Here is a 22,911-nt window from a genome sequence, read left to right as displayed (position 1 = left end):
ATGTAAAAAAACCCTGCTGTTTTCATATTAAAAATGAAATAAAGCAAAGATCAAGTAAATTACCATGACTTGTGGGGAAAGACTTTAAAAGCCCACCTTCCAAATCAAAAAGTGAATATGGATGCATTTATTAATGTAATCTGCTTGTTTTAGCTATCTGTAACTATGAAACAAATCATTCCATTAGTGGCTAGAAACAACACATACTTGTTATCTCAGTTTTGGTGGGTCAGGAATCCAGGAATGGCTTATCTGGGGACCTCCGGCTCAGTGTCACCCATGAGGCTGCCATCAAGCTGTGGGCAGGAGCTGGAGAGTCACCTCAAGGTTTGCCGTGGGGAGGAGTAACCTTCAAGCTCCCTCACATGGCTGCTGGAGTGCTACAGAAGATCCACGTCCAAGTTCAGTCATGCTGGCCTCTCCTCAGGGCTGCCTGGAGATGGAGAGACTGGCAGCCTCCAGAGTGAGCAAGCCAAAGCCAGTGACAGATACAGAAGCCGCAGAAGTGACACCCCATCCTGTGGTCCATGTTCTGCCCACTACGAAGGGGTCATAGGTCTGGTCCACCCAGAAAGGGAGGGGATCACCCAGGGCGAACCCCAGGAAGCAGGGGTTATTGGTGGCCATCTCAGGAGCTGCCTCCTACCGTTTGTTTATTTTATAGATTTTAAAATAGGAAGTACTTTCTCCTAGTTCAAAATTAAAAGTATACCGGGGGATAGAGTGAGACCTCTCCTTCACACCCAGGTCACATAGTCCCCTCCCTCAGCAAAACTTTATCAGTTCCCTGTGGATCCTTTCAGATGCTTTCTGTTATGTGGGAGGTTGAAAAAGTGGGATTGCACAGGGTAGGGCAGAAGCCGCTATAATCACCTCCCCTCCATCTTGCCAATGCAATCCTGCTTTGTGGAGATAACACTTCCCCACCCCTTGGGTGAAATATGAGATGGTTACTATGCCTTTTCATCTTCATTTCAGATAGTAAGGCATCCTCCGGTTATTTTTAATCATAACAGGGTTTCACATCAGAAGGGAAATGCTGAGTAGCAGTCAAACTCCAGACTTTTAAGGTTAAAAGCTTCAGCCCTTGACTAACTCCGGTCTCCTTCAGGGTGGAAGCCTGCCATGAGGAAAGGTGGGGGTCTTGTGGTCAGTTCCTCTATTTCTGTATTTTGTACTTCTCCACTTTCTCTTTGGTTTGGCTGAGTTGTCTTTGTTTCTCTCTGGAAATGAGTGAAGAGGGGAAAGGAACTCTTTTTTTTTTTTTTTTTTTTTTTTTTTCAGTGTGGTTCTTTTGGCTTCTGCCCAGATTTCTTCATGGAAACACCCAACTGTAGCTTTCTTGATGTTTGCAAATTCTCTTCTTCATTTAGCATTTGCTTCCAAGGATACGCCTCCAGCCACTTAGTGCTGAGGTCACTTCAGGAAGCCTGGGCAAAGCCTCTTCCTGGACAGCTCAGAAGGGCTGGCGTTTTCCCCCTCTCAGCCTCTATCTGGTTCTGGGAAACCCTTGCACACCCTTCAGAACATCCTAGACTTTTTGGAAAACTGAGGATTTTGCTCCTCAGTTCTTGCTCCTTGAGGGTTTTAATTTCTCATGCTATCTCGCTCAGTTCCTTTGGGAAGGATCATATCCTGGGAACAGGGAGTATTTGATGTATCACCCCAGGTAAAATCCAAAAGAGGGTTTGTATCTGTTGGTTGATTGAATGCTTGTTTTGTGTGCATAGGAAGTGAAGGATTTTTCTTGTAGAACATACTTTCCATATGCTGAGATACCTTTGAAGACAGAATAATTACAGCAAATAAATCTATGAGTTCTAAAACAGAAACAGACTCAAAGATTTTGAAACCAAATTTATAGTTACCAGAGTGGAAATGTGGGGCATAAATTAGGGGGTTGAGATCTGCACATACACACTACTGTATATAAAATAGATAGGAAACAAGAACCTACTGTATAGCACAGGGAGATCTACTGAATACTGTGTAATAACCTATATGGGAAAAGAATCTGAAAAGGAATGTATATATGTAGATGTCTAACTGATTTACTTTGCTGTACACCTGAGACTAATACAACTTTCTAAGTCAACAATGCTCCAATACATTTATTTAAAAAATAAATATAGGAGTTCCTGTTGCGGTGCAGTGGAAACGAATCCCACTAGGAACCATAAGCTTGTGGGTTCGATCCCTGGCCTCTCTCAGTGGGTTAAGGATCTGGCGTTGCTGCGGCTACGGTGTAGGCCGACAGCTGTAGCTCTGATTTGACCTCTAGCCTAGGAACCTCCATATGCCACAGGTATGGTCCTAAAAAGCAAAATAAATAAATAAAGAAAGAATAAAAAATAAAAATAATCTATGAGTTCTTTCAATAACCCAACATACTCTGCTTTGCCACAGGTGGCAGGGATGCTGAGGTGATTTCAGGCATGGGGCATCTGCACAGCTGTGGGGGACACAATTCTAGGATGTGGTGGGCTTTTTCTTTCAGACTCACGGAGTTTATGATGCAAAGCTGGATATCAAGGTAGTAGTAACTTACCAATTCCTGTTCTTGGTTCTTCTGTGGTTCATCTACACATACGGTTACTTTGCTCTGAGTTGACACCAGCACTCCCTTTTCCAAAGGCCTGATAAGAATTCTCATGGACACCCTACTCGATTCTCACCTCAGCCTGTCCTTCTCCAGCTGAGGCTGGAATGGCTTAGAGTATCAGCACACAGATGGCCTTCAGGGGGCTTAGTGTTGAGATGTAATTGGGCTGCTCTGGGATTTGGTGCCCCATATCAACCACTGGGCTCTTACACAAACCTGACCCCGAGGGGCCCCAGGAGATTTCTGTGTTGTCCACATTGTCCCAGCTCAGACCTCAGATCCAGTGTTGCTATGAGCTGTGATGGAGGTCACAGATCTAGCTCTGATTAGGCCCCTAGCCTGGGAACTTCCCATACTGTGGATATGAACCCCTTCCCTCAGAAAAGAATGACTTGGGGTTGGTCACATTGTAAAGACAAAAAACCCTCCAAAACAAACCACAAAACCCAAAAACCCAAAACCAAACAAAAAACACAACCAACACGATAAATCAAACCCAAAGAAAATTTGATTTGAAAAAAAACCATGCAGTGTTATTGTAAGTATTCCAAGAGGTACAGTATCCTCAATAAATAAAAATAAGTCGTTTAAAAGTGAAAATCAGGAGTTCCATCTTGGCACAGTGGAAACGAATCCGACTAGGAACCATGAGGTTGCGGGTTTGAACCCTGGCCTCTCTCAGTGGGTTAAGGATCCTGTGCTGCCATGAGGAGTGGTGTAGGTCAAAGATGAGGCCCAGATCTGACGTTGTTGTGGCTGTGGCATAGGATGGCGGCAAAGCTCCGATTAGACCCCTAGCCTGGGAACCTCCATATGACATGGGTGGAGCCCTAAAAAGACAAAAGACAAAAAAAAAAAGTGAATATCATACTGTACCAACGTTAATTTCTTAGTTTTGACAAATGTGCCATGTAGTAGTAAGATGTTAACATAAGGAAAAGCTGGGTGAACTCTCTGTATTTACTATCTTTGCAAATTTTCTGTATCTAAAGTTATTCCAAAACATGAAGTTGAAAAAAAAGAATACCAATGGAAACACTGAAGTACTTCCATTAGAAATAAGAATTTTTTTACCCTAAAAAGTTTAGACAAATAAAAATGGTTTTTGAAGGACATTCTGGAAACTCAGTTCCTGGTCTAAACATGTAAATAGGTAGAGTACTGTGTAAATTCTGGGAGGAATTAATTAATGCTTTTTGGTTTCACATTTAGGAAACTCATTCTTTCAACAAATAATTATTGACCTGTTATGGGTCTTTCATGTTCTAAGTTTACGTCAGTCAATAAAACAGATAAAGATCTCTGACCTCATGGAGCTTACATTCTAGTAGGGGGAGAGGAAAGCCAACAAGATAAATAGAATAAGTAGATTATATTGTATGGTTGAAGGTGACAGGTGCTATGGGGAAAAGGAGAAGAGCAGAAAACGGGATAGCAGTAGTATGAAAGGGGGGCTGGGCCTCATGCAATTTTAAATAGGGTGAACCAAGCAAAGCTCATTGAGACAGTATAGTGCAGCAAAGTTGAAGAAGATGAGGGAGCAAAACATGAGGATGTCGGGGGAAGAGCACTGCAGGCAGAGGGGATGGCACTAAGATGGAGCATACCTAGATGTTCAAACAGCATCCAGAGGCAAATGGACAAAAGCAGTTACTGAGGGGGAAAGACATAGAAGATGAGGTCAGGAAGGCAAGAGTGGTGGTGAGTGGGAAAGAACACAAATAATACAGGACTTTGACAGAAATGGGGAGAGCTATTGCAGGTTTTTAAGCAGAAGAGTGACAGGATGTGTCTCATGTATTAGAAGGATCATTTTTTACTTCTGTGTGAATAGGCTCTGGGTGGGCAAGGGCAGAGCAGGGAGAAGAGATGGAAGGCTGATGCAGGAATCCAGGGAGAGATGATGGCGCCTTAGACCAGAATGAAGCAGCGGAGGTGGTGAGAAGTGACACTGGGGCTGGCTTGTTTCAGCTTGAGAGCCCATTGTTAAAGTTTTAGGAAATTTGTGAGCTAATTGTTTAAAACGGCATCATTAAAGATTATATTATATAAATTTACAATTAGATATATTAAAAACCAAATAAGTGTCCCAAACTTATCACTTAATCGTCTTTACCTTATTCTTTTCCTGGAATTACTTATTTTTATCTCTGCTCTTGAGGTTGTTCACATCCTCAGTATCCACATGGCGAAATGCTCTAAAAGGGGGGGCTGCTGTGCATCTCTTCCCAACTCTTTATTCAGTGACATTGCATTTGGGGTTGGTCAGCCATGTTGGGAGTATTTATAGAAGTTGACAAATGCTAGGAATCAGAGTTTATTTTTAAAGAGAGCAGGTTGATAAATGTTGACCAGCACACCCCTGCTTTGTGCCTTCCCAACTGTGCTCTGTTCAGTATTTTTAGGTTCCCTCACTTCTGTCAAGTCCCCATTCACAGACAGAAAAAGCTTAATGAAGACTTTAAATAGGTATTGTTAATATAACAACAAGATAAAAGTGATGTATTTCTCTTATGCTTCATACTATTAATGCATATCCAGTCTCTTGGGATAGAACATGATAGAAGATAGTATGAGAAAAAGAATGAATATATATATATATATATATATGCTGTACAGCAGAAATTGGCACAACACTGTAACCAGTTGTACTTTAATTTAAAAAAATACAGGCAAAAAAATACATACTTAGTTACAAAAAAATCACCCTACCTGTGACTGGATCTTTAGTGCCGGCCCTAACTTTAATCCCATAGTGCTTCGAAGATGCTCCTCTGTGAGTAATGGCAAGGTTTCTCCATCAATCGCGTGATCTTTAAATACCTTATTAAACACAAAAGAAGACTTTTTTTTCAAAAAAATTCTTGTCTTAAATGTAGATTTCTTTAGCTTTGGAGGAAATATTAAGACTGCTTCAGGATTACCCCCAAATTCATAACATTTCTTATTTTCAGGCACTGTCTTTTTTTGCACTCCAACGGCGCATTGTTTGTGCTCTTTAACAACACTTGGAGTACATTGCAATTCTCTATATAGAACGCAGTTCCAACCTGGAATGGTTATTATTTGAGGGCAGACCCATGTCTTACTCACAAATGTACTTGTTTATTTGTTTGTTTTTTGTCTTTTTAGGGCCAGACCTACGGCATAATGGAGATTCCCAGTCTAGGGCTCGAATTAGAGCCGTAGCTGCTGAACTACACCACAGCTGAAGGCAATGCCAGATCCTTAACCTACTGAGCGAGGCCAGGGATCAAACCTGCATCTTCATGGGTTCTAGTCGGATTCATTTCTGCTGAGCCACAATGGGAACTCCTACCTATGTACTTGTAATTCAGTGCCTGACGCATGATAGAAGATGTGCAGTAATCGTTGCTGGACAAATCAATGAACAGACAAATAGTATGAGTAAAGGGATGGGGTAAAAACGGCTGCAGTCAAATTTCAGACTCTCACATTTACAGATGCAGTGCCCCTGTCCACTGCCTTAGATGAGTGGTGAAGGGAGCAGAGGAAAATGCAAATGAGTGTGGTCATGCTGGACCTCTGCACAGGGCCTATTTGTTCTCACTGTGTGGTGGATGTCACCATGCCTTCCATTCTTCCAGAAACTAGGAAGGCTGCCGGTGGACAAAGGTTCCAGGCAGAGAAGGAAGTGGACGGAAAAAACTGAGCCAATTGGTGGTACTAGAACATCATGAACTTCAACTTCAACCTGCCTGGCAAACCTGTGTATATGATGAGCTTTCTTTTCTTTCTATTTCAAGCTTTATTCACACTCCTCAAACTTTAGGCGCCATAGAATCCTCCCTCATTTTCTGCAGATCATATAACTTCCTAATTAGAAAAAAAAAAAAGCAGATAAGAACTTGCTCTAATTCTGCCCAAACCTAAAAGCTTATATTTTCTTCCTCTCTCCTGATAGAGTGCAAGGGTGGTCCCCCACTGTTTAAAGACACTCTCTCCACATAGGCTGTGTGTCTTACCCTTCCCCCCAACCCCCTCGGCTCCATTCAACAGATAATCCTCTCTCTCATCTCCAATCTCTCCCCTTCATCAGGCTCTTGCACTTAAGCAAGGCTCCACCATCATTAAATAAGCAATGGTAATGAAAACACACAAACACTTCCTTACTCCATCTCTAGATTCTACCTCAGGTCTCTTATCCCTGTCTCAGCCCAATTTCTTTTTTCTTTTTTTTTTTTTTTTGTCTTTTCTAGGGCTGACCCGTGGCATATGGAGGTTCCAAGGCTGGGGTAGAATCAGAGTTGTAGCCACTGGCCTCTGCCACAGCCACAGCAACCTGGGATCGGAGCCACATCTGTAGCCTATAACACAGCTCATGGCAATGCTGGATCCTTAACCCACTGAGTGAGGCCAGGGATCGAACTCGAAACCTCATGGTTCCCAGTCAGATTTGTTAACCACTGAGTCATGACAGCCCAATTTCTCAAGAGTTTTGATACTCCCTGTTTCCATGTTCTTACTTCTCAGTCATTCCTCAGTCTCAAGGAGTCTGACTTCCACCCTTACCAGTCTCCTCTGGGTCCCTGGGGACTCTTATTCCCTAACACATGGATATTTTTCAGTCCTCATGTTTCTTATGTTCCTGGCTGCATCTGACATCATTGACTATCTTTCAAGAAAATGCTCTTCTGCTCCCTCCTGGGTACACTGTGCCCTCTCTTTCACAGTCACCTTCATAGCTACTGTTTCTTTATCCATTCTTATGTGTTAGAGTCCCTTTGGCTTCTGACCCAGGTCCCCTTTGGTCTTCCTGATCCATCTAGTCTCTCTCTTGGATTCAGTGAATGTCTCTATATACTGAAGGCTCTCCAATATGTATCTTTAACTCAGAAGCTGAATTGTGCCAATTCTGCCTCTTAGATAGAATTCTTATCTGTCCACCCCATTGCTCCTACCTTGCATCGAATTTCGTTACTGCTTATCTGAGGAGGCTTCCCCACTAGCCTTGCCTCCTTTAAACTATTTTCATAAGAGTAACTTGAGTGGCCTTTCTGAAATATAAAGCTAAGCATGCCACTCCTACTTAAAACCTAGACTGTCCCTGGGATAAAGTCACCATCCTTCACTGGGTCTTCAAGGCCAATGATCTGGCCCCCTCTCCCTCTTCAGTCCCCTGACTTGCCATCCTCACTCTCCCAACTTAGCCTTGGCACGCTGGACCCTAAGAATTGTTCTCAAATTCCAACCATGTTGAATTCTCTCTGGCTTCTGGCCCTCATCTGGAAATTACTCCTTTGCCTTCCTCCCACCTTCTATTCTTCCTCAGCTGGCAAACTCCTCACAATCAGGTCTCACTTTTGATGCCTCTTCTTCTGGGAAGCCATGAAGCCCTCCTATGTGTTCCTACCATGCCCTGTACCTGCCTCTTACAGCACGGCCACACTGATGTGGCATTGCTTACTGGTGACTTTATTCTGGGCAAAGAGAAGAGGAAGCACATTTGCCCTGTTTCCACTATGTGTTTGGTGCCTCGGGACCAGGAAAAAACTAGAGTATTCTTGGGAAATTTCTGCACCAGGAACTTTGTGTTCCAACAGACTTTAGTTATTTACAAACTACATTTATTAAGTAACTATTTCTTTTCCTGTTTTAACCAAGAACATTGTCGAATGGGTAATGTGAATAACTTAATTTGGGCCAAAGCAAAAAAATTGACAGTTTGGGTTAATCTGTGTAGCCTGAAAATCACATGGCCCAATATCTGCAATATAATTGTAAGGAAAAGAGTTAGAGTTGTAGTCATGTACACATTTTTTAGCCACCTTAAAGCTCAGTTTTGCTCCGCTGCAAAATAGAATTAATATCTTTGTGGAAATATGGTGTATATTAAATTTGAGATAATCTAGGGAATTCCCATCATGGCTCAGTGGAAACAAATCTAGTATCCATGAGTACCCAGTTTCAATCTCTTGCTTTGCTCAGTGGGTTAAGGATACAGCATTGCCATGAGCTGTGGTATAGGTCACAGACGCGACTCAGATCTGGCATTGCTGTGGCTGTGGTGTAGGCCAGTGGCTACAACTCTGATTTGACCCCTAGCCTGGGAACCTCCATATACCTCTGGTGTGGCCATAAGTAAGTAAATAAATAAATAAATAAATAAATTTAAGATAATCTAAATGATGTCCTTAGTACAGTGTCTGGCATATAGTCTGTTCCCAATAAAGACTAGGCACTATTATTATGATCCATTATAAATGAGAGAACCAAAGTAGAAAAGGTTAAGTTGCCCGAGAAGCACAGAGCTTGCTGGTTAGAGAACTTGGAAAGCAATGTATAGTTCATGATTCTGGTCCACAATTTTCCATACTTAATCCCATTGCCAATCAGAAAAAGGAGTACTGATGAAAATAGTTAACTGTATTTATGGTGGAAATGTTACCTCATTTCTCTTTCTTTGGTAGGGATTCCGGTGGGCAGTGAAGGGACCATGAGAGCAAACAAAGGAGAAATAACAGGGATAATTTTTCTCACAGAAGTAGGTTGGCAGCCAGGGCCTGAAATGCATGAGGGCCTAACTTTTTTTGTTTATTTGTTTTTGCTATTTTAGGGCCACACCCGGGGCATATGGAGGTTCCCAGGCTAGGGGTGGAATCAAAGCTGTAGCTGCCTGCCACAGCCACAGCCACATGAGATACAAGCCATGTCTGTGACCTACACCACAGTTCACGGCAACATCAGATCTTTAACCCACTGAGCAAGGCCAGGGATGGAATCTGCGTCCTCATGGATCCCAGTCAGGTTTATCAACCTCTGAGCCATGAAGGGAACTCCCATGAGGGTCTAACTTTTAGCCTTAGTGGATAAACCCTGGGCCTGAGGCGAAGATGCAGAACATGCCTCTGTGGTTCAGAAGATGTCCCTCACTTCATTCTCATGAGAGCAGTTGGGGCCAAGTGCATGATGTAAATATGCACACCGTTTTAGTGACTTCAGTTATTTTTAGAGAGAATACTTTGTCTGCCAACTTATTTGAACCAGACATTGACTTTGAACAAACAAAATGTGCTACAGGGTATCCTCAATATCCCCAAACAGCTGAACGACCCACCCTCTCTCCACATCTGCTAAAAAGATCTCGTTTGCAAGGAACTTTGGGTTTTAGCTGTGGTTATTTTTTCCTGAATTTCTTTTTCTACCTGCAGAAAGTGAGTGGTTGGAGATTGCTTCACCTAAGGCAGAGGTAATAAAGACAAGGACAGAAAAGGGTACAGTGGGTATGGCCCTGAGTAGTCCCAGGGGAACTGACTTTAGTGAGTAAACAAGAGCAGGACTTGATCCTAAACACACTTGAGAAACATCTAGAAATAACTGTACCACTTCTTAGGGTGGGGAAGGAAGCATTAACATCCTGTTGGTAAGAGATAATGAGTCAGCCAAGTTTGGCGGCTTCATATTTATGTGACCTCTTTGTACCTACAAGGGGACATTGGGGATTATAAAGTATGAAATGCATATAACATTATCTATGACAAGAGTGGTTATTATAAACTGCATTTTTATGGCTCTGAACTACTGACCAAGAATAGTGAGTTCAAACATTCACTCCATCAGAAGCCTGCAATCAAATGTTCGTTATACATGGGGTTGCTTGTTTCTGGCTATCAGAATTTGGTAATTTCATTATACTAGTGGTTGATGTGGCACTTGATAAGTGGCATAGATAAATTTAAAAGGTGACTTACTCAAGGCTAATGACTAATAATAACATAATAACTAATAATAACATAAATGTAGTCATTTAATAGGAAAAAATAGGACAAAACCTTTTTTTTTTTACCAGGTATGCAAAAAGACAAAGTAGGTGATTTGAAGAATACAAATTGCCTCAAAAGTAACCCGAGGTTCTGCTTTCTCTAGAAGCCTCTGATGTAATGAAAATTAGATTTATTGACTACTTATGAGGTGCCATACATTCACCACTGCTTACAAAAACCCATTGAGAATGTATTTTACTATTATCCCCATTTTACAGGTGAAAAAACTGAAACACTGAGAGGAAAGGCAATTTATCCTCGTTAAAATATCCAGAAAGTGAAAAAGCCAGGATATGAACCTGTGCTTTCTTGTTTTGTAAGCCATACTCTTAATAACAACTCTATATGACTTTTCCATTGGTTCCATAAAAAGAAGAAAGATAGAAAGAGAGAGAGAAAAAGAAAGGAAGAAAGAGAGAGAGTTGGGGGTGGAGAGAGAGAGGGAGGGAGGGAAGGAAGGAGGAAGAAAAATTTTTTAAATTAATAGCATTATACTGGAGGAAAATATTATAACAGGAAATCTGAAAAAATTATCTCTAACATCCATTAATTATTAAGTAGTTAAATCATAATGTCATTTTCTTGCTTTCTTTTCCTTTAATATATAAACCAAATATAATATCAGATTTAGTAGGCACATTGTTGCTTAGAACTGTTATTAAATCAATTGAAAAAGTAAACCATGTGCATGAAAATGTAGCATTGACCTAAACTTCAAAAACTTGCCAACCCACCATTTTAATCTCCAATTTTCCTGTATAAGTGAGACTAGTGATACTTTCTGACTTTCCCGACAGTTCATTATAATTAAAAATAGTATTTATCTACCGGATTGAATTATGTGTGCAGGCATTTTTATATATTGCCCCAGCATAAAAATGGAATTTAAAATACTTTTTAGAGGTACATCCTTCTTGTCCTCTTTAGAATAAAGTATATATTTCTGTTACGTATGATGAGTAGCCTAAAACTTCTGGTATGGAAGTGCATGCCTCAAAATATTTGTTAAATGGACAAGGAGGGAATACGGTAAACATCTCTCATGGTAAACATCTCTCATTCCTCTTGGATGTCTGGCTTCTGAGCCTCCTAATTTGGGGAGAATTCCCACATCTCAGCAATCTTGATGGGACAGAAACTAAAGCCAGACCCTGGCTTTCCCAGACTGTCCTGTAGCTAGAGTGTGCACACATGACCCAAGCTCCACCAATCAGAGGCTTCTGTTCCAGGGGAGCAAATGGCATAAAAAGAGAGATTATTAGGAATCTTTTCTGGCGTCAAAATCAAGTTTGACAGAACTCATGATGAAGGAAATACATTTCAAAGGGTTTTACTTTTAAGAAAATGCTTAAGTAGTTAAGTCACCTGAGCATATTCTGAACAACCTGGAAGGCTGCTAACGAAGTCGTACACATCATTTACGGTCCATTTCTGAATATTTTCATCCAAAGATAGATTTTCCTTGATTGTAAGTAGCACATGTGTTCCTTTAAATGGAAAGGAAATTATTTTGTGGCATAAAATTTTCAGGGAAAGGGGGACACTAAGAGCACAATTGTAGGTACAATTACATCAATTTCCTTACATTCTTGTACTACAGAGCAGCCCTTTCCATAGACCTATAGGTCCCTCCCATAAAAGATACTGAATTACTGAGAGATGATTTCTAAAAAAGCTTAGCTGCCTTTCTTTTCTTCCTCTAAAGGATCTTTAATGACATTATAAATAAAAACAAAACTCCAGAATTGCTCCAGCTTCTCTCAGATTCCAACAGAAATAACCAATGGGTTTCATTCTCCAAATAAACACTACCATGTTCTATGATGTTATGCGATTTATCCTGCTCTCTAGGCCATGCAAGAATTTAGCTGCATCCTCATCAAAATGGCAAATTAAAACCTTGTTGGGGAAGCAATCAGTATGGTGGCTAGATTATACATATCCCCAAATCCTTGTATTTAAAAATATTTTTATCTAAGAAAGTTCTGGAAAACTATTCGCTGTGTTTTGGGAGCAGGTAGTAAGGTAAGACTTTTAGGTTAGAAGGTATCATAACAATAATGAGCACTGAAAGTGCTTCTGCTAAATTGTCTACTTTTTTTTGGCTGTGAAAATTTCTGGGCCAAGGATTAAACCCAAGCCACAGCAGTGACAATGCTGGATCCTTAACTGCTAGGCCACCATGGAACTCCCTAATTGTCTCTTTTTTTGACACTTAAATACAGAAGAGATTGAATTCATACTTCTAAGCAGGAAGTCCCTCTACTTTATGTTGAAGAGATTTAAAAATTAAAATAAAAATTTAATTAAAATTCTGATGGGTTTTCCTCATATTTACCTTCCTAGCTTTTGTTGAAAATTCTCTATGTAGCAATATATAAACAGAGATGAATTTCCCTGTTAGGGCTGATTGGAACTAATGTAACAAGTTTTTCAAGAAGAGGTTATTCTAAATAGGATTAAGAAAAAGAAGGATAAAAAGAAACATAATGGTTACAATTCACTCTGTAATAACTTCATTGACTCGACAACTTGTGGTCTATGGGGACTGGCTATTGGCCACTGGACCCTAGACACCTACCTGGCAAAGGTGGTTGAGGAACTGGGAGGTAAACCCCATTCTTTTCACCGCAGACTGTAAACACCTGCTCTGAAGGCATCTCTTTCCCATCATTCCAGGCCTTTTCTTCCGGGGGAGATCCCTGAGCTCCCCAGGGTTTTCTATGACTGTGCTCCAGCTCTCCACAGGTGTCAGCAAGAGCTGTAGATGGCCTTTCATTGGTTTCACCCAACTTCTGATTGTTAAGGGCATCCATTTCTGGGTCTTTTGCATACTCATTCTCCTCACAGGGAATTGCATGAATTTGGCCTAGGGGTTTTTCTTCTCCTTGACTTTTGGAACTCTCAGTATCATTGTCTAGAACTTTCTGATTCCCTGTGCCTCTCCTGAGACGACGACACTTATTTCCCCAGCTCTCTAGAAAGTGTCGACCAGTTGCCACTAGCATAGGGCTTCCCTGAAGGTTTCTCAGGGTGCTTCTGGGAAAATGCAGGTCACTGGCAGGGAGCATACTCCTGCCATGGTAGGTGGCTGGGCCAGCAGGGACAGTGGGGCCATAGAGGAAAGGTATCCCAAAGCCTGTTATTCCCTTGGAATTAACTTTTTCTATTCGCCTTTGCTGGTAAATGGCATGCATTTCCATTTCCATCCTAAAAACAAAACAATGTATTTTATACAACCCAAGAAAACCATTAGAAATAGAATTTGGTAGCACAAATTCACAAGGTAGCACCTCTGCTTTTCTTATGAGTCCTCACACTGTTTATTTGAAGTTTATTAGGTATAAACACAAATCTCCCAGAAAGCTACTGGGAAGGAGAGTTTGGAGTAAGATCAGAGGGTGCAGGGTTTGGCTGAATTTCACGATGGAAGTCCAAGGCCCATCTTCAGGACATTATCTCTAATGGACGTGGCAACTTTAGCAGAGATGGGACTAATGAAGCACAGTGCAGTTCTTGCCAGAGATTAATCCTCAAAGAAACTAAAATTCTCGGAAGAAGTTTTTAAACTTCTGCAGTAGAATTTTAGTGAGACTCAAGAAACACAGCAACTCTCAACTGTTAACATTAATGGCAGCAAAGGGGTGGGGGAGAGTAGGAGAGGGCAGGACTTGCTGGTATTTTTGCTTACTTTACTCTGCTTGTTGGTCATCATTGGACCCCTTAGTGTTCAGTGGTAAAAAAGTTGACTCTGATGCCTTCTCTCGCCCACATCCATACCCTAGTCATTAGTGCTGTGTGTTTCTTTTCTCCTGGCTGCTGAAGGCCATTTTTATGCTGACATGGGTTGTCTGGGCTTTAATAGCATAATCTGAAGAGGGACTGGCAAGCTGGGCTCCTATCTTTGGGAAGAACTGAAGTCATTTTAAGACAGAAATGCCAATATGAATCTCAAAGGAATCACGGCTAGGCATTTTAATTATGAGACATTGACAAACTCTTATGATCTGTATAGACTTCACCTCATTGTGTAATTTCTTTTTTATTATTTTAAAAAATCTTTTTATGGATGCACCTGTGGCATATGGTAGTTCCCAGGCTAGGGGTTGAATAGGAGCAGCAGCTGCAGGACTATGCCACAGCCACAGTAATGCCAGATCCGAGCCATATCTGTGACCTATGCTGCAGCTCACAGCCAGGCCAGATCCTTAACCTACTGAGCGAGGCCAGGGATAGAACTCACAACCTCATGGAGACTATATCATCCTTAACCCACCGAACCACAATAGAAACACCCTCTGTGTTATTTCTAATCTTGCTTTTATCCTTAACCAAACTGTGTACATGTTTGTACATGTTTCTTTTTATAATATTCTGAAATACTTTTTAAAAGTAATCAGAGTGTGTGTGTATAGATACAGATATATAATCAGTAAATACATACACACAAATATAACAATATAACAAAACAACACACAAATATAATAAATAAATGAATGTATATGTAAAAGTATATTTACACAATGTAAATCAAATGAATAAACATACAAATGAATGAACAGAAAATAATTAAAAGAACATTGTTACATTACCTGGCAGTATGCTGCCTTTGAATCATTTCATTCCTTCTAGCCATTGCCTTTACGGATTCAGATGGTAAAATGCCCCAACCTTCAACAAGAAAACCACCATCCCACCCCACAAACAAATTAACAATAGCTTCTTAAAAATAATAAAAGAAAATATAATGATTTAAAACAATATCTGCAAGAAACCACCAACTGAGCACAATGTCAGAAATGTATCTGTTCATGGCTATTTAGCATCTCAGAGTCTCTTTGGAGATGACATGATAACACCAGATAATTTTTTTTTGTTTAAGTGTGGGTCTCATGACTGGCAATGTTTTCCTGCCATACTTCAAAAGGAAAAATATGAAATTAACTGTGGATCTCTTGATCTCTTGCTTTTGAAGTAAAAAATTGTTAACTTTTTTTTTGGTACAAGAATTAGAGAACTAGTTGAACTTAAAAAGAAAAAAAAGTAACTAAGTGCTCCTTGATGCACTAAAGTCCCTGGAAATAAATGCAATGATTTAAATGGATAAAATATGAAGTTCTCTGTGTGGATTTTTTAGCACACCTGTGGCAAATACTTTTTCCAAAATAATTTCAATATAGTTGAACAGCAATTCCATTCTTTGTGTCACCCGTCCAAAATGTCTCAGAATTATGACAGCATCATTAAAATCCAAGGCTGTATTCTTGCCTGGTAACTTCATGCTTATATTGATTTTTTTCTTTGGATTCCTAATGTACTTAGTGTCTATGCATGATAACACCTGATAATTTTTAATGGTGCTTCTCAAACCATCCATGGTAAAGGACTATATTTTTTCTGTAAAATTTCCAACCCAGTATGCACCAATACTTTTTAAAAAATACATAAAGTAACATTTTGGAAATGAAAACAAGAACAAATACAAGCATTTTTAAAACATTAGATCAATAGACATAAAATAACCCTGTCAAATTGCTGCAAAAGTTGCCAAGCCCTTACTCTCTATGCATTTATTTATACAAACACTTCTCAGATCAGCATAGTGTATAGACCACACTCTAGCACAATAACAGACACAAAATTATATTACACAGTTTTGTTCAATGATACTTTCCATGTGTAAATCTGTTCTCCCCAATATGAAGGCTAGTATCATGAAGGCTAGACCTGTTCTTACATTTGCTTTGTACCAAGCTTCAGAGCTTGTGAAACTCCTATTAATAATAACCTATCTTGAAATAAATGATACTATATCTACTTTTAGGAGATTCTTCTTCAGTTGTAAAATTCAGAGGTTAGATGATGTGATCTCTAAAAATCCTTCTGACTCTAGGAGTTCCCGTCGTGGCGCAGAGGAAACGAATTTGATTAGGAACTATGAGGTTGCAGGTTTGATTCCCTGGCCTCACTCAGTGGGTTAAGGATCTGGCATTACCGTGAGCTGTGGTGTAGGCTGCAGACGTGGCTTGGATCCTGCGTTGCTGTGGCTATGCTGTAGGCCGGCAACTGTAGCTCTGATTTGATCCCCAGCCTGGTAACCTCCATATGCTTCTGGTGTGGCCCTAAAAAGAAAAAAAAATCTTTCTGACTCTAAAGCTCACAATTCTCATTACTTGTATTTTAGGGCCCTGTGTTAAATCTGGACTCATCAAATCTGTTTCATGTTTCTTTTTCTTTCCCAGATAGGTGACATCAAACTTGGTGGTAGTCCATTTGTACTAATCCACCCTGTATCTAACATCCCAATTTTTGAAATAGATCCTTGTCTTAATCCCTATTCTGTTAACTTACTTAGTGGCTCGGTTTCCATAGGACTGAGGCCCTACCTTGCCCTTGCTTACTCTCTTCTGCAGCAGCCTTAAGGTGGGAGACAGACCTCTGTTCCTGGGACAGGTTGTCAACCTGCCTGTCTGTAGCCAAAGAGTGGCACTTTCTGGATTCTTGATCACTAAGAAGCTCTCTCTGAGTCAGCAGTGCAACTATTTCTCTGGTCTGCTTATGTGCTGCTTGTAATTTCTGCACTACAGTTTTGATGGGTTCTTGCTGCCAGGTGGGGCCACCTTCCAGGTTCAGATGTTGGGCTTGTCTCCAGCGGGTGTGTCTAGTTTCAGATCTGGCCCTTGCTCAGTCTCATCAAAGTGGATCTGTGCATTGTGGTAGACAAGGTGCTCAAATCCTGCAGGCTGGTATCTTTCCTGGCCCTGGCACCAATCATATTTCTTTTTGTCTTAGGCTTTTCACTCACATTGTTCCTATCTATTAAGAGTTGTTAGAATTGAGGAGCAGGGACAAATAGAAACTCGCAAATATAGTTTAGGGGAGATAAAATGCATTGATTTGATCTTCAATATTGTGAGGAAACTCCCATCGCTTATTCTCTCCTAAGTCCCATACCCATGTTTTCACTGACACCACTCTACTGAAATTGCTCTTAACCAGATCACCAATGACCTCCACATAGTTCAATCTAATGGTAGATTCTTGGCCCTCCTCTTACTTGACTTGTGAGTGGCATACTTGAAGAGTTGCTCAGTCTCTCTGTAAACACTTTCTTCCCTTGGTTTCCAGGCCTCTGTACTCTCCTGGGTTTCTTCCTACCTCACTGATTGCTCCTTCTATTTCTCCCTTGCTTGTTTCTCCATATCTTCTGGACCCTGTTGGTAAGTCCCAGGGATCATCCTTTTAACTTCTAACTCATCCTTTCAACTCACCCTATAGATGATCTCATCTAGTCTCAGTATCCTGATGTCTTCCAAAATCACAGCTCCAGGCTGTCTCCGGAAGTCCTCCCTCAACTTCAGTAGCTTTATGGACATCTCCCATTGATTGATTATTAGGCATCTCAAAGCCTATGATCTCTCTCCCTGCCCCAAGAACTCTTCCTTTCACAATCTTCCTTAACTGAGTGAATAGCAACTCCATCTTTCCCATTGATCAGCCAACATTTTTGATGTCATCCTTAACACCTCTCCTCCTCTCACATTTCATATCTAAAATCTGAGAAAGTCAGGTTGTTTCTACCTTCAAAATAATTGCAGAATCTAACCACTTCTTACTATTCCTCTGCTACCTTCCAGGGCCAATCCATCATAATCTTTTGACTCCTCTAATAGCCCATTAACTCCCATCAGTTTAATTCTAGAACTTTAATCCTATCAAGTTTGTCCCCAGCATAGCAGTCAGAGCAATCCTGGTAAAATGCAAGTCAGACCATGCCACTCCTTTGCTCATACTCCTCAGAAGCTTTCACTCTTATCTGGAATAAAAGACAAGTCCTCACAATGACCTATTAGACCATAAATAAGCTACCCCAGGGCCTTTAACTGTCAGATCTCATCTCTCATGATCTTGTAAGTTCCTTGCATGTAAGATAGGGCAGATAGTAATTGCAAATTTCATGTTAAATTGATGGTTGGAGGAGCTAAGCAACTTACACTTGGTTACATGGTGGTGGAACCATCATTTAAAGCTAGCTAGCAACCATAGAAAATACAAGCATAATTACCATACAGTTTTGCCTCCAAAAGTAAGCAGTAAATTTGATGGTAAGGTTTGTGCAACAATCCAGTTCACGGTGGCCCACAGGTGAGAGCCATCTATTGCTCATACCTGAGTAGACATGATTGGACAGCATGTTCGGCATAGTTGCATTTGATAGAGTAGAGGTTCCAAACTGAGAAGGAACACAAAACTGTCTTGGATCAGTTGGAGCCACAGTGGGAGGCAGTAAATCTCTAGGGAAAAAGATATAAAACAGGTAAAATGAATTGTACAAGATTTCCTTGGCATAGGCAATGAGCTTTCTTATTGCCATATGGGATTCTATCATCTCTTCCCAAAATGAAGTACAAAGGTCCTAAAATCTCTATTGATTTGAGTAGAAATATGATAAGAAAGATTAGGAGAAAGGGCTCTATTAAGGAAGGAGTGACCCAGTTGACAACATAGCAGGAAAGGAAAGTTAGAGATGTTAAGGAAAAAGAAATCTGATCAAATCAATATCAATGTCTGATCTTCCATGATCAATACACTATTTTTTTTTTTTTAAGGGCTGTGCCCGTGGCATATGGAGGTTCTCAGGCTAGGGGGCAAATTGGAGCTGTAGCCACTGGCCTGTGCCATGGCCACAGGAACACCAGATCAGAGCCATGTCTTCAACCTATACCACAGCTCATGGCAACACTGGATCCTTAACCCACTGAGTGAGACCAGGGATTGAACCTGTGTCCTCATGGATACTAGTCAAATTCTTTTCCACTGAGCCATAATGGGAACTCCAAATATACTATTCTTGACTACAATATTTCCTTCTCATTTGGGAACATACTCCAGGTTGAGTTTTGCCTTCTGGGATCAGTGTTTGACTGCTTGGGTAGACAATTTACTTCTACAAACTTCAGTAGTCTCTAGAAGTCCAAATCCATTGTTCATGCTCCGTGAACAAGAATAAATCATGAATTTTACTTTCTCCTCAGAATGTCAGAATTTATAGACTATATATAATCAAAAGAAGGGAAGATAGGAAACTGCCAGAGTGTGTAACCAAAAATACTGATAATTTCACTCTCGTTGCAAAGAAAGAATTGTTCTATCACAGGAAATCCAGGGTACCCAGTTAATATGGACTGAATTGTGTCCCCTTCCAAAATCTATATGTTAGAAGTCCTACCCCCACCCCATGTGACTGTATTTGGAGATAGAGCTTTTAAAGGGGTAATTAAAGTTAAACGAAGTCATAAAGCTGGAGCCCTAACCCAATAGGACTGGTGTCCTTATAAGAAGAGGAAGATACACCAGAAGTGCCAGCACACAGAGAAAAAGGCATGTGAGGACAGAGTAAAAAGGCGGCCATCTGCAAGCCAAGGAGAGAAGCCTCAGTAGAAACTAAATTTGCCAGCATCTTGATATAGGACTGCCTCCAGACCGTGAGAAATAAAATTAAACCACCCAGTCTGTGATATTGTGCTACAGGAGCCTTAGCTAACTGCATCAATATTTGTACCTATGTGATGCCTGTTGTACAGCAAGTGCTCTTTAGGTTTTTGCTGAGTGAGGACATCAAGAGGGCCTCAAAGAGATAGTGATGGGAAGTTTGTTGAAGATGTGGCCAGCAGATTTACTGTACCACATTTCCCTGAAATAATATTAGATGATAAAATGACACTGGCCTTAACAGCATTCGCAAATTTAACAATATCCATTTTCTCCTTTGATTGGAATATCACATTGGAAGGAAATACCTATCCGCACTTGGAGGTTCAAATGATGAGGGAATCAGTGGGATCCTCTGCTGCCCTGATGTGGTCAACAAAGGGTTCATGGCCATCTCTGGATTTATCGTCAATATCCCTTGCCACTGATGGAGTTCTGAAAAAAACAAAACAAAACAAAACAACAAACAGATAATGTCAACAAATACCTCTACTTTTTGTGAATTGTTTGAATTCTGTTTGAACATAATGAACACCTTTCGTTATCTTCCCAACACTTGGGAAGCCTGGCTATACCCAGGTTTCAGTTAAACAAAAACTCCTCCATTGTAATTATCCACACACAATTGTAGAACTCCAGTGTGCCTTTGGAATTTGTTGGAGAGTCTACAGGTAATATTATGCCATACTATAAGCAATAATAAAATTAAACCATCTTTGCAAGATTCCAGATATACCATCTTCTTTTATTACAATTTATTTTAATTTGTATATTTCCAGAGGTACAAATGCGTGTATGCTCCCATACATTCAATCTTTGGAAAAATATTCCTATTTAATTGATAAGATTAAAGCAGAAAGAAGGGGAAAATCTTCTTAATGGTTAAAAATATATCTAATTAAAGTGGATACAGGCTGACTACATGAGACTGTATCTAACTAGAACAAGTGAGAAAGTTATATCTGAACATACATAAACACAGCATTCATAACTTTATCTTTAGAACCTAGGGATCAGTAAAATGGCTCATTGTAAAAGGGATAAAATTTTACCTTGTTTTCTTGTTAATTATTAATGTCCTTTGAATAATTTAAATATTAAATGAGGCTAGTCAAACAGGTCACTTTAGTTTCTTCACCTTCAATTGTTTAAAAAAATTGAGATGCCTTCAACCATGTTTAAAAAAAAAGAAAATTAGGAAGGCAGTGTTTTTTTTTTTTTTTTCTTTGAACTAGTGGTCTTTCTTTTCTTCTTTTTTCTTGTGTGTGTATTTCACTTAATTTTTAAAATAATCCATTCAAGTGGCTCAAAAACTAAAAATATAATGCTATTTAAATAAGCAATCACTTCTTTAGCTTCTTTTTCAGACCTAAACCTATTGATCAAATTGGAAATTTCAGCCCAGAAGTCACCTAACATTGTTTTTCACCATCCAATTATATATATGTATATATTTGAAGTTCTTTGTGTGGATTCATTTTCACTGTATTTCTGTGAGCCCAGTAAAATTTCCTCTCTGATAGTTGGCCTCAGAGTGGTGACCAGCCAGGATCAGGATAAAAATATCTGCCAGATGCCTGCCAACCATGGTGAGAAAGCCAACAAAGAGCTCTGGCTGGGTGTATGTCAGCTCTGGTCTTGCAGCAAGGACACTGTTCTGTGGTTTGAAACCTCAGGTCCTCCTCATCTGAGATTTGGTGCATGGCCACCTTCTTTCCCCTAGTCCATTATACAACAGAGCAATGTGACAATATGGTAATACAACTTGGCGTTTTCCTTTGAAACATTACTGACCTTTGTGTCATGAACCGATGGTCTCTGACAGCAATTTGAACTTACCTATGAATGAGATGGAATCTGAAGCTATAACATATTGTGCTCATCTTGCATTTTACGTGATACCTGAGACAAATCTGGAGGGAGGAGAAGGAAGAAAGGGAGCAGTGCAGAATCCCTCCAGAATAAGCATTGCCTAGAGGCTGACCACCCCCTACCTCACACATGTCACCATAGGGAAATGCCATGGAGATTAGTCACCAAAAGTTGTTGAGACTGTCTGACTTTGGGATTCCCCCAAGGCGAGCCTGAGATAAGCACTTGAATGCAGGTAATTTTTTTGGGAGGTGATCCCAGGAAGCCCATGTGAGCAAGTCGGTAAGTTTTTTTTTTTTTTTCCCAAGAAGGGAAGAGCCAATAAGGGGTGAGTTAATTATGAGTTACCACTATGCGTAACCCTGCTGGAGACTATCTAACAAACCTTGTGGTACACACCTCATAATTGTCCCAGTGAAAGACAAAAAGCTGGCCATTTACCCATTGATTTCTGTCAGCCACTGGTGGAGGACACAATTCTCCCTTGCACCTGGGTCATGCCTGAGCTCAATCCAACAAGCTGCTATGGTGCAGGAGAAAGCCTTCAGAGTGAAGCAGAGAGATACAGATCTTTGGGATGGGAAATGACCTCTGTGGTTATAGATGAACTCAGAAAGGGGATATGGAGTAGCAGCCAGAATGTCTGGTGCTGTTGAGGCCATGTGGTTACCTTCTAATGTCATTCCACTAGATAATCGCCACAAATGCCTTTCTTCTGGACTACCAGGTTCACCAGGCATAGGCATATTTCTTCGAGGCTCTGTAGGGTCCATTGTCTGCAACAATACAACAGGATGTTTTTTCACTGGTAGTTATGTGTTCAGTGAAATAAATGGGGGAACTCAAGGCTATTAGGCCAATGGCATAGAGGAAATGAGGTGTCAGAGACAAGTCTCATCTAATTTAACATTAAAGCCCTCCTTGGTACCATATCTGTTCTGGATTCCATGGTGCTTAGATCTAGCTGTCTTTCTTTTTGAATGTTAGGGGGGAATTGAATGTAATCTATAAAATTTTGTTACACTTGTGGTATGATAAATTTGTTATTTTTAATCAACCCACCAAAATTTTACCTAAAATGTAATTCCCCAGTCCAGGGAAATGTCCCTATGTCATGAAAGTCCTTGGAGAAGAGAGTGAGTCACTGGCATTTACCACACT

At 40.4% G+C, this 22,911-nt stretch overlaps 1 protein-coding gene across 1 annotated transcript; it reads right to left on the bottom strand.

Annotated features, from left to right (window-relative positions):
* On the bottom strand, nt 1,295-20,305 carry SAMD7 (sterile alpha motif domain containing 7). The gene is made up of 7 exons (XM_005669994.2): nt 20,187-20,305; nt 18,556-18,680; nt 14,979-15,057; nt 12,968-13,596; nt 11,752-11,873; nt 5,315-5,425; nt 1,295-1,779 (listed from the first exon to the last, which is right to left on the bottom strand). The coding sequence occupies exons 1-7, from the start codon at nt 20,270-20,272 to the stop codon at nt 1,588-1,590; spliced, it is 1,344 nt and encodes a 447-aa protein (XP_005670051.1). The 5' UTR covers nt 20,273-20,305; the 3' UTR covers nt 1,295-1,587.

The sequence above is a fragment of the Sus scrofa genome, chromosome 13, assembly GCF_000003025.6.
Source record: "Sus scrofa isolate TJ Tabasco breed Duroc chromosome 13, Sscrofa11.1, whole genome shotgun sequence".
NCBI lineage: Eukaryota > Metazoa > Chordata > Mammalia > Artiodactyla > Suidae > Sus > Sus scrofa.
The sequence above is the reverse complement of the archived record's forward strand: the minus strand, read 5'-3'. Positions and strand labels throughout refer to the sequence as shown.